The sequence below is a fragment of the Pelobates fuscus genome, chromosome 6 (assembly GCF_036172605.1).
Source record: "Pelobates fuscus isolate aPelFus1 chromosome 6, aPelFus1.pri, whole genome shotgun sequence".
Lineage (NCBI taxonomy): Eukaryota > Metazoa > Chordata > Amphibia > Anura > Pelobatidae > Pelobates > Pelobates fuscus.
The window spans coordinates 129,744,058-129,756,967 of record NC_086322.1 but is presented as its reverse complement, the minus strand read 5'-3'; the positions used below and the strand labels follow the sequence as shown (position 1 = coordinate 129,756,967).

Sequence of the window (12,910 nt, the reverse complement as noted above, 5' to 3'; positions counted from 1 at the left end):
TTGGAATGCAGTGAATAACCTTTTGTGTTGGTGATTACCATAATGTTATGATAAATAAATAGGATTTCTGTAGAGCTGATCATAGTAATTCGGTTGCAATGGTCACGCTTACATTTGTGGGCTGTCATTTTTTTTTAGGTAATTTATTTCACTCAACATTTTGCATATCTGTTGCAAAGTTGACTTTTTTCCCCAAATAAAAGGCATGCAAAGAAGGATAAAACACGCTACATATTTAGTAGAGATTTGCACAGAAAGAATTTTAATTTCTATATGGTATAAAATGTATATATCATAACCCATAAAATCATAAGCAAATGGAGGATGGAAAAATATATCCCATTTGTATTATTCAAGACTCAAAATGGGTTACTTTCTTTGCATATGCTTATTCCTTATCAATAATAACCCGGTCATTGTGTGTTTCTGAAATTAAATTCACCATGACTGTGATTTCAGAGCCATATCAGGGTTTTCTTTGGTATTAACAAGTGCATATCAAGGTGTCATCACATAATGTGCACCCGTAGTAAACAAAAGAATATCATATTTGTGTGAAAATTAATATTTATTATATCCATCAGGTGGCGTTAGGAGAACACAGTTTGAGGGAATGAAAACATTTGCTTTTGTAGACGAATACAATCTTACATTCTAGGAGTACAAATGCATGATATTTTTAAACCATCAATTAACTATTTCAGATTAAAACTTTTTTTTAATATTGAATTAAATTCTGATATTTTGTGTTAACAGCATACAAGTGATAATTTTTGTATATCGCATTTATAATACACAAGCCAGACAGTGTTATTAACAACACTTAATTTTTAACAATACCATAGCTGGAAATTTTGAACTTTTATATTTATCTTAAACTGACAACGGGTAGATTAATTACGATGAATCAATTTTAAGGAACAAGCCATCCAAAGAATGTACTCTCCTGCATTGTAGCTAACATAGCTGCAAATATACTTCTGCCACTTGCAAGGTCACTAACACTTCTCTTCTACTAAGGCATGTATTATTAGAGATCCAATTTAAACTGCAAATCAGGATTTGCTTTAAGCAGCACAACACAGCACTGAGGAATATCACATTAATATGGTGACTTGAGAACTTACTTGCCAAAGTTAGAACAAAAATGCAAAGTGAGTAAAAAAAATAAAATAAAAAATCCCTTGAAGAATGTTATTCAAATTGCCTATTTTACCTTAAATGTTTAATTTATGCATCAGATAACTAGAATGTTGTTTATTGAATAGAGCATATATTGTAAAGAAAGATAAGTATAGTGCTGATAATAAGTGTGTGCTATAGGTTCTTATATATTTTTTCTCTATTTTAATTTTGCTCTTCCCCAGGGAGTCAAATTATTCTCCCTGTCTATCAATATACATTCACACAGGTAGCAGCAGACAGAGAAAAAAAAATTATAATAAAAAAAAAAAAAAAACACAAAAATATGGTTTACATACAAAGGTCACATGTCCTTGATTTATTATTTAAACACTGAGTAAACAGAAGAAATATATAATCTCATATTTTTAATTTTATATGTACAGGAATATATGTGTGACAACTTTATACATACAATACATATTTAAAAAATAATTCAGCCTAGTAAGAATGTACAATATTCAAGGAATGAACAAGAATAGAGTCCAGTTAACCCTTCTGAGTGCAAAGGACTGTGCGACCTGAGTTGGGTTGCACACCGATGTGGCACAACAAAAGGTTACTCAATATAATCTGTATGCAGTAGGGAATGATCTGATACTTTACAGTCATAAGACATAAACATTTAAAACAAAAACAAGACTTTTTAAAATAATTTACAGATAGTCTATCACTTCTAGATAGTATTTATGTAAGTAGGAAGACAGCCTTGTGACTTGCCATGATTTTTTATGATGTCTTGAAATAATTTAAATGTTGTGGTGAAGAACATGAGAATGGGTTTGATATATCTTGCATTTTTCCAATTCCTGCCATTATTATCATCACTTTAAGTAGTTTGCCTCTGATCTGGTGCACAGGGGGATGTAAAATGTCACTCCATCTGATACTTTCATGGAAGCAGCAAGCTTAGCACTTACTAGCAACCACTTTCAAACAGAGCAAGAAGTATACAAGATATCTCTCTACACTGTTCTAAGTACATGTCAAGTCACCATGGCTGAGCTGGACACAGTCAGTCTTCTCACTGTAGGATATGTTTCACATAACAGTTCATAAGGATTCTAACAGAACTTTCTTGTTTTTACTACTTTGCTTTGATATTTGACTGAGTGGCCTCCGTGACCCATGACATAAACATCCAACAAGTAAGATTTTCCAGATTGCAGTCCCTTAATTGTCTCTGTGGTGACTGCTTTGTGAAGATTCTGGCTGTGGAAATATTTACAGAGAACCTTCTCTGATTTCTTCCGGGTATCAGGGCCCTGGCATTGGTTTTGTTCCCTTTTCTTTTGCTCTTCACTGTAGTCATCATCCACTTCTTTTTTATAGACACAATATTTGTTCCTTTCCTGTGTGCCAAGCCATGCTATTGTGACAGAAGAACATGTACGAAGTTTGTCAAAGGCTTTGATTCTTGTGTCCTCAGGCAGAGATGGGAATGGCTGTTTGTTAAATTTTGACGTTGCCAAAATCTTTAGCATCGATGCACCTTTTTTGCTTCCTTTGAGTCTGATCAGATATTTTGCTTTGGGTTTCCCTCTAAGCTGAAACTGTCGTACACCTTCCACACTCTGTGACAAAAGTAACTTTCCATCTCTTCTTACCTGGATTTGAATAGTGTCTAAGCAAGAATGAACTGAGAATGTGACTTTTTGATGAGAAGACACAGGAGCGAATCGCAAAAACTTGGCCCCTTTTCTCTTGATAAATACATCGGTGACCTTTCCATCTTTCAACTCTATTGTTTTTTGCTTGGCTTCCTCTTTAGTTTTAGCAAAGGTACCAACATAGGCAGTGCTCATATTGGTGGCTGTATTCATTGCAAAAACATCAAAGTAGTACTGTGTGTCTGGCTTCAGGTCAGATACTGTAAATATATTTTTGTTTCCAATGCAAAACTTCTGAAGATCCACCTTGGGTTTTGTTGTTATCTGTCTTAACAATTTTGTGTTAGAACTTTTTGGTCCGAAGCCACGATCTTTTCCAGCATCATTCTCTGAAGGAAAGCCAAAGTGGGAAAAATCAAAAGGACTAAAATCTAAACCAGGCTTTGGGGCCATCATGAATGCATCATCTGTATTAATTTTAGCTTCAACAGCACAAAGACTTTTAAAATTGTGTTCTTTGTTGATGACAACACAATACTGTATTGGTAGTTTCAAAGCCGAAGAAGTGGGAGTAGGTTTCCAGGCCAGTGTTACTGTTGTACGACCTAGTGATGTCACATCGACTCTAGGATCATAAGGTAGTTCTGGGTAAGGCTGATCAGACTCTGGTGTTGTTGTTGCATAAACCTTGAAGTGCGTGTCCTTTTCTGTTGAAATTAACTCCAGTTGATACAAGCCAGATGGGGAGCTTGAAGACACAAAATATTCCACATCATTTCCTTTGTAGGAGAACAGTTCAGTGCCTTCTTCGTTCATTATCTGTTGTTTTTGCTGCTCCAGTGATTCAGGTTCACCTGCAAATTCAGACATTAGAAAAAAAATGTTATGGAATGTGTTATTTTTGCAGAAATGCAAGTCTGCAACTTGAAAGCCTGACCAAGTTTAATTATCATAACTTCAGCTCAACATCTGCTTGAATATTTGAATCAGCAGAAAGCCCACAAACTAGTACAACTTGCTAATATATATATATATATATATATATATATATACACACACACACACACACACACACAGATAAAATGGGAAAAAAACTACAATCAATATAATGTCAAAATGTAACATAACCTGGCTATCCTAGACAGGTTTAGGGTTTCCTATAAAAAGTATGTACATGAACATTTACAGGATATATACAATCAGAAAATACGTGCCAGAGAGCCAAGTGTAAGGAAACTCAATAAAAAAAAGAAAAAAAAAAAAAAAGAAGTTAATGGGAACATTAACAGCTACCAAAATGTTTCGGGTAATTTTACAAGTTATTAGAAGCAATATTATGAATGGGATGCTCAATCCTACTGTTGTTGACATTAAGGATTAGTAATAACTCCTTAAGGCCCAGAGGCACATTTTTGAAATGCCTAGTGTCATTTCTGATCCTGGTAGTATCAAGTTCAAAGTCTATGAGTCATGGCGCTTTTCCAGTACTAAAAAACTTAATTTCGATCAGGACCACTTCAAGGGACTTGTAGTGTACAGGTGGACCTCTGAATAGCAGGCCTGTCACATTTGTAATAAGTTAGTCTGATGTTTAGTAAACTAGATTAACTAAATAAAATGTATATCAAAAATTTAGTGGGCTTCTTCCTTCAGAAGTAAGAATGTACTTCTTTTATGTCTTTATCCGCGTGCAAAAGACTGATTTGGCCTATTCATCACAGAGAGATCTATCTAGTTAAGATCTCCTACGTGAAGATCATGATGTTTCTCTTACTGTGGGAACAGTGAGTGATTGTGGGCAATTGTATCACAATATCTTCCTTAAAAGCAAACAGTCACTTCAATGTTTTATTCTGTAGTCTCTCAACTGGTACAATATAACTCATCTCAATTCACATACTGACTTATTAAAGTACCTAGACTCATCAGAAGTTGAAATGAACACAGGGATTGGCATGCAGATTCATTGTTACCCTTAGGTAGGTCTGGAAGTTAGGGTCATTTAAATCACATGCTAGCCATGTCATCATTGAATCTGATATCAGTGTCTTGCATAAAATATGGACAATGTTAGCCTTCAGAAACTATTATATTTGTTTGAAACAATGTAAACTGCCAGTACATGTGTAAATAAATCCATCTATTTATTTTCAGTTGTCTCTTCCTTTATGTAGTCATCTACGTACTGCCACGTTGCCACAATGGTAACTATGTGACATCAATAAAGCCGGAGCACACTGATAAATGAGCTGCAGCCACTATCTTTACAGTTTATTTGCTCTATTTAAAGTTTACCAGAAAATAAAATCATAATAGCAAATGTATAGATATTTTATTACATGCACAATGCCATACACAATAAGTAAGTTTGCAGTCAAATCAAGTTTCCCTGATTTTCATCTTTGGATAACCATTTCAACCATTTAATTTAACGGGAGAGTACACTGCCTACAATAGCCTAGTAGCACTTGGTAGCATTTGTAATCTAAAATGCAAACATTTACATATCATTATTAAAAAAAAAAAAAATTAAATAAATAAATCAATTAACAATACCTATCTATCAAGTTCTGCTTTATCACACAGTAAATCAAAGAACTTGATTCGAAATATTAAATATTTTGGAGAAACAAAACAGCGGTCAGTCTAAGCTGATTAGTCGTATGGGACTTTTGCTGTATGACAGGATATTGAGTATATAGTTCATCACCTGATCCTTCTCCGCTAGCCTCTTCTGGGAGTTCTTGTAGAGTCAGTTTCCATTCTAATGGTGCATCACATGGTGTGACAATAACTGATAAAGGGGTATTATCTTCTTCCACTACAAAGAAATATCTAGAAAAGACAAACACAAAGGTTGTGAAAATTACACCCAAAGTTATCACCAAATACGATGTAATGGCACAAAAATCAATGTGAATGTTCCCAACAAGAGAGAAATAAACACAGTAATGGACATGTCATCAAGCAATGTTTAACAGAATGTAAAAATATTGTGAATAATAAAAAAAAAAATGTAGATCATGTAAAAAAAGTAGTTCCTGTTGAAAGTCACCGTTTATTGATTACAGAAATAGGGGCACTAAAAATATAAACTAGTGCGGCTTAAAAACATATATATATATATGTGTAGAAAAGAGTGGAAGGGTTCAGTTGCTATTAGGGCAATTTCAATCTCTGTTATATCACAAAACTATCATTGCCTAACAATATGGAAAGATAGCAATATGTGAGTTTGTAGTAACTCCTCTTCAACTAGTGATGTGATAAGCACGTCTCAAAAATAGTCTATAGAGAACAATGTGGACATGGGGTTAAATATGTAGTTGTAGGGCTCAGCATTGTAGCCATCTATCTACACTCCATCTCTGCATTTTATCTCTGTAACAGCTAATCACATGTGAAAATGCTCAGATGACACAAGCAATATCATTGGATACAGAGTGTTTTTGATCTGCCTGTCTCTCACGTCCCACCGTTGTCATGGAAGAGTTGTACAGATAGGTAAGTATTAACAGTCCCCCCCAATGTTCCCACAGCCTTCAATTTTCTTTTCACATTGCAATACACCAAAACCCGATGAGCGATTTTAATTAGTTGCATACATTGCTCCTTGCATAACTTATGGTGCAAGAATGCGGACACAGCTTTCTCTTTTCTGTTAACTTTAAGTACAGCCACTTACAAAACAGTGCAGCAGCTATAAGTGTAACTCTGGCTCGGTGATGTCAGAAAGGGGAGGTTTTGTTCACCTGTGGTAGTACAAGATGTGCATTTATGGCCTACAAGTCATAAGTAACTTTTACAAGCGGACTCATAGCTTTCTATAAGAGATCCTGTACAGCAGAGGTGAAAATGTGTGGCCACAAATATTTTCATTCATAAAAAAATCATGAATGAAGCCATTTGGTATGCTGACAGTGACAATGCAAATGTTTCTTTTATTTAAGACATTTTATACTGCTTAGTGTACTGCGTGCACAAAATAAAAGCTACCAAATGCTCTCCCATGGTTAATATTACTAGATCCTTCAAAAATGTAATCTTGAATCCTTTCTAAATTACACCAAGAACCTCCCATGGCACAGATTAAACATTATCCCAGATCTAGACTGTGCAGTTTAATTCTCTCAGTCCCAACTCCTACAAGTTTGGAAATTGCATGCCTCGCTGTGTAAGGTGAGAGTAAAAGGGGCACATATGAATTGGATCACTGCTGATATCATCCAAATGTACCAGTTTCGGGATTCATTGTGGTCAAAGTTCAAGCGTGCTGGCTCTATGAATGATCATTGTGCATATAGACAATGGCAACATTTATTGCACAAAACAAACAAAATTTGCCAAGTCCCATTATTTCTGTGAAAATCTGAACAATAACCTATCAAACCCTAGAAACTTTTGGAAAGTTATAAATAACTTACAAACGCCCCCAATCCACTCCCAACCCTCCAGTGTCAAAGTGGATAACCAAACCTTGCAACTTCCGTTAGATGTAGCAAATGCGTTTAACAATTATTTTACTCCACCACCCTGAGCTAATAAATGACACTCATTCTGAAACTACAAATGTGGATCAGGCCCCACTAATTTTGCAAACATATCCAATATAGACAAGTTCATTTTTAGACCTGAACCTAATAGTGTCATTAAGAAACACCTTAATAATCTAAAAATGAAAAACCAGTCTGGACCTGATCAAATCCCAGCATTGCTGTTGAAGCTCAGTGCGCCGGCAATAGCTAAACCTGCCACAACCCTAATTAACAAATCCTTGGTGTCTGGATACTAACCCAAACGTTGGAAGACTGTGAGAGAAGTGCCTATCCATAAAAGTGGGGACACTTTTGAGGAAAGGGATCTGAGGAAAGGGATTTAGGGGTAATTATTTCTGATGACTTAAAGGTAGGCAGACAATGTAACAGAGCAGCAGGAAATGCTAGCAGAATGCTTGGTTGTATAGGGAGAGGTATTAGCAGTAGAAAGAGGGAAGTGCTCATGCCATTGTACAGAACACTGGTGAGACCTCACTTGGAGCATTGTACGCAGTACTGGAGACCGTATCTTCAGAAGGATATTGATACCTTAGAGAGAGTTCAAAGAAGGGCTACTAAACTGGTTCATGGATTGCAGGATAAAACTTACCAGGAAAGGTTAAAGGATCTCAACATGTATAGATGGAAAGGAAAGACGAGACGGGGGGGATATGATAGAAAAATTTAAATACATAAAGGGAATCAACACAGTAAAGGAGGAGACTATATTTAAAAGAAGAAAAACTACCACAACAAGAGGACATAGTCTTAAATTAGAGGGACAAAGGTTTAAAAATAATATCAGGAAGTATTACTTTACTGAGAGGGTAGTGGATGCATGGAAAAGCCTTCCAGCTGAAGTGGTAGAGGTTAACACAGTAAAGGAGTTTAAGCATGCGTGGGATAGGCATAAGGCTATCCTAACTATAAGATAAGCTCAGGGACTAATGAAAGTATTTAGAAAACTGGGCAGACTAGATGGGCCGAATGGTTCTTATCTGCCATCACATTCTATGTTTCTATGTTTCTAATAATATTCATGACTGCTCATGAATGGGACTTCATGAGAATATGGTTTGCGAAAAGATAATGCCCTTTAGTAAATCTAGTTCATGGTTACTGCATAGAAGACAAGCCAAAGATAGTTTATAATACACTTGAAATATTACATTTGTGAAGCAAGGTTTCCAAAACTTTACCCAGAATTCTTTTTTTTTCTTTTTTTTTTTTACTCTCTATAATATTAATGTGAGTATAATGTAATATGTACATTGATTGCAAATATTACGGCTTTGTTACCTTTTAGGGTTATCCCTGAAAAGATAGCCACTGATTTCAGCTCCATCAGGAACAACAGATGAGTCATGAAAAAGAGCTTTATCTCGAATCTGCATCTGAAATAATTCTTCATCCCTCGTGGGTAATTTCTGAACGTTCACACAGGCTGGTAGTAGAAGTAATGTAATATACCAATAAGATGGCAACATCCTGTAGAAACACAATTTAAAAAAGATTAATATCAAGGAATTAGTCTATTTCAATAAGGGTCATCAAACAAAACTAACAATTGTAACGAGCCCCAATTATATGGTTAGAATGCATGAAGAGTTAGACTTGATTAATAGGGATTCACTTCCTTAAAAGGACACTATAGTCACCCTGGCTACTTCAGCTCAATGAAGTGGTCTGGGTGCCAGGTTCCTCAGGTTTTAACCCTTCAGATGCAAACATAGCAGTTTCAGAGAAACTGTTATGTTTACATTTGGGGTTAATCCAGCCTCTAGTGGCTGTCTTCCACTAGAGGCGCATCTGCGATGCTGGATGCGAATTTCGCATCCATCGCGCAAAGCATTGAGAAATGCTTTTCTATGGACTTTTTGAATACACGCGTGGCTCTTGCGGCACATGCGCATTCCGCTCCACTAGGGAGCTGACGTCTGACGGGGAGGAGAGGTCACCAGTAATATATTTTATGGACCTGCTCCTCAGATGTTTCAGATTGTAAGCTTGTTTGAGTAGGAATATCTTCAACTCTTGTCTCTCTTAATATTGTATATGTCAACTACAGTAAGGGAAAATGTATTTGATCCCCTGCTGATTTTGAACGTTTGTCCACTAGCAAAAATATCCAGAAAATCGTATGTCAAAAAAGTAAAAAATGGATTTGCATGTCAATGAGTGAAATAAGTATTTGATCCCCTATCAGTCACCAAGATTTCGTTTTTTTATACAGCTAATGAGCTGAGATTAGGAGCGGAGAGTATTTTATACAGGTAATGAGCTGAGATTAGGAGCACTCTCTTAAAGGGAGTGCTCCTAATCTCAGCTTGTTACCTGTATAAAAGACACCTGTCCACAGTAGCAATGAATCAATCAGATTCAAAACTCTCCAGCATGGCCAAAGAGCTGTCCAAGGATGTCAGGGACAAGATTGTAGAGCTACACAAGGCTGGAATGGGCTACAAGACCATCGCCAAGCAGCTTGGTGAGAAGGTGACAACAGTTGGTGTGATTATTTGCAAATGGAAGAAGCACAAAATAACGGTCAGTCTCCCTCGGTCTGGTGCTCCATGCAAGATCTCACCTCGTGGAGTTTCACTGACCTTGAGAAACCTCAGGAATTAGACCAGAACTACACGGGAGGATCTTGTTAATGATTTTAAGGCAGCTGGGACCATAGTCACCAAGAAAACTATTGGTAATACACTACACCGTGAAGGACTGAAGTCCTGCAGTGCCCGCAAGGTCCCCCTGCTCAAGAAAGCACATGTACAGGCCCGTCTAAAGTTTGCAAATGAAAACCTGAATAATTCAGAGGAGAACGGTGTGAAAGTGGTGTGGTCAGATGAGACCAAAATCAATATCTTTGGCTTCATCTCAACTCGCTGTGTTTGGAGGAGGAATGCTGCCTTTGACCCCAAAAACACCATTCCCACCGTCAAACATGGAAATATTATGCTTTGGGTGTGTTTTTCTGCTAAGGGGACAGGACAACTGCACTGTATCAAAGGGACGATGGACTGAACCATGTACCGTCAAATCTTGGGTGAGAACCTACTTCCCTCAGCCAGGGCATTGAAAATGGGTCGTGGATAGGTATTCTAGCATGACAATGACCCACAACAAAGGGGTGGCTCAAGAAAAAGCACATTAACCCCTTAAGGACACATGCCATGTGTGACATGTCATGATTCCCTTTTATTCCAGAAGTTTGGTCCTTAAGGGGTTAAGGTCCTGGAGTGGCCTAGCCAGTCTCCAGACCTTAATCCCATAGAAAATCTGTGGAGGAAGCTGAAGGTTTGAGTTGCCAAACGTCAGCCTCGAAACCTTAATGACTTGGAGAGGATCTGCAAAGAGGAGTGGGACAAAATCCCTCCAGATATGTGTGCAAACCTGGTGGCCAACTACAAGAAACGTCTGACCTCTGTGAATGGTTTTGCCACCAAGTACCAAGTCAAAGTGGTCAAATACTTATTTCAATCATTGACATGCAAATCAATTTATAACTTTTTTGACATGCGTTTTTCTGAATTTTTTATTTTTTTTGTTATTCTGTCTGTCACTGTTAAAATACAACTACCATTAAAATTATAGACTGTTCATTTATTTGTCAGTGGGCAAACGTTCAAAATCAGCACTTGGTTATTTTTTTCCCCTCACTGTACTTGCAGACAATTATCCCCATTCTATGAATGTAAAGCGCTGCAGAATATCTTTGCACCATATAAATGATAATGCCAGTATGCTCATGTTAAGTATGAAACACATACATTGTATTCATTCTGCCCTTTTTGGACTAATTTTTAAGAATGGAATATATTATTAAATTTTTCACTGTTTTCTCTCGGACTCTTCATTGAGGACCACAATTGACTCCAAGTGCACCTGGATCTTAAATGTTACTATTCTGAATAACACAAAATACACACACATTTTACTTCTTAGCCTGGATCCATGCACCACAACTCATACGAAAATACATGAGAGAAATGTATGTATAGTTCATAAAAAATCTTTATTTTCCCTTATCGATCTCAATTACTGGTAACTTTGCTTCCCCCGTATTGTATATTGATTTCTTTTGACAGCACATTTTCCAACCACTCTGTAGCTGAAACATGCTTAAGAATGATATATAATAATAATAATAGTATAAGTGATTACATGTATATTAATACTAGTTGTGGATTAGATGCTGATATTATCACCTTGGATCTTGGAAGGATAGATTACGGACATTGGCTGGAGTCAAATTGTGATTGACAGATGCTGCAGATGGAGCTCTATCTTTTCTCTCTCTGTATAAAATATGCTGTAACCCTATTACTCCACTCCTTGGCCAGTAAGAGTGCCTAGAGTGTTAGATTCCCCTGAAACTGTACTTTTGGGACTATGGTCAATTATTAGGGCAGGTGCAGGCCCGGACTGGCCATCGGGCATACCGGGCAAATGCCTGCTGGGCCGCGATTGCCATGGGCCGAGGCCGACAGGGGAGATTACAGGATCTCCCCTGTTTTCCCATGCAGAGCCGGCACTATCGAAGGGCACCGGCCCTGCTGTGTGCCTTCATGGGCCGGTGAGGGAGATCAAAGAGCTCCCTCACCGGCCCACAGGCTCTCACATGCGGCCTCCGGTTGGGGAGTGAGAGTGTAAGGGGAGAGGACCCGGTGGAGCTCTAACCTGCAGCTCCGCCGGGTTCCTCTCGCAAGGTCAGAGCGTTGCCATGGCTACTGTGACAACACTCAAATCTCGCGACAGTGAACTCACCACTACGACCACCAGGGATTCACCTGAAACTGTACTTTTGGGACTATGGTCAATTATTAGGGCAGGTGCAGGCCCGGACTGGCCATCAGGCATACCGGGCAAATGCCTGCTGGGCCGCGATTGCCATGGCCGAGGCCGACAGGGGAGATTACAGGATCTCCCCTGTTTTCCCATGCAGAGCCGGCACTATCGAAGGGCACCGGCCCTGCTGTGTGCCTTCATGGGCCGGTGAGGGAGATCAAAGAGCTCCCTCACCGGCCCACAGGCTCTCACATGCGGCCTCCGGTTGGGGAGGGAGAGAGGGAGGGGAGAGGACCCGGTGGAGCTCTAACCTGCAGCTCCGCCGGGTTCCTCTCGCAAGGTCAGAGCGTTGCCATGGCTACTGTGACAACGCTCAAATCTCGCGACAGTGAACTCACCACTACGACCACCAGGGATTCACCTCCACTATGACCACCATGGATTCAAGGGATTCCCCTCTTTCTCCCCCCTCCAGGGCCGGCGCTACCTGTTAGCCGCCCGAGTGCTCTGTAGAGGGTGCACCGCCCGGGCGCAGCATGAAGAGAGGGGCTGACAGGAGGAAAGCGCTCAGCGCTCCCTCCTGTCAATCCCTCACTGTAGCATGGCCGAGCCCTGTATGGTCTGCGGGTACAGGGAGCATCTGTCTCCTGTACCCGGCCGGACTAACAGGAAGTGCACACTGAGTGTGCACTTCCTGTTAGTCCGGCCGGGTACAGGAAACAAAAGCTCCCTGTACCCGCGGACCATACAGAGCTCGGCCACGCTACAATAGAGGTGGGGGGAGAAAGAGAGTGG

The 12,910-nt window shown here is 38.9% G+C and overlaps 1 protein-coding gene across 1 annotated transcript in view; it reads right to left on the bottom strand.

Moving 5' to 3' along the window:
- Positions 1 to 549: 549 nt before the first annotated feature.
- NDNF (neuron derived neurotrophic factor) overlaps positions 550 to 12,910 on the bottom strand; it is a 68,009-nt gene continuing 55,648 nt past the window's right edge. The window contains exons 2-4 of the mRNA XM_063458249.1: positions 8,627 to 8,815; positions 5,503 to 5,627; positions 550 to 3,646 (exon numbers count right to left, since the gene is read on the bottom strand). Coding sequence (XP_063314319.1) covers positions 2,247 to 3,646; positions 5,503 to 5,627; positions 8,627 to 8,814 — 1,713 coding nt within the window. The 5' untranslated portion in view covers position 8,815 and the 3' untranslated portion in view covers positions 550 to 2,246. The remainder of the gene's footprint in view (positions 3,647 to 5,502; positions 5,628 to 8,626; positions 8,816 to 12,910) is intronic.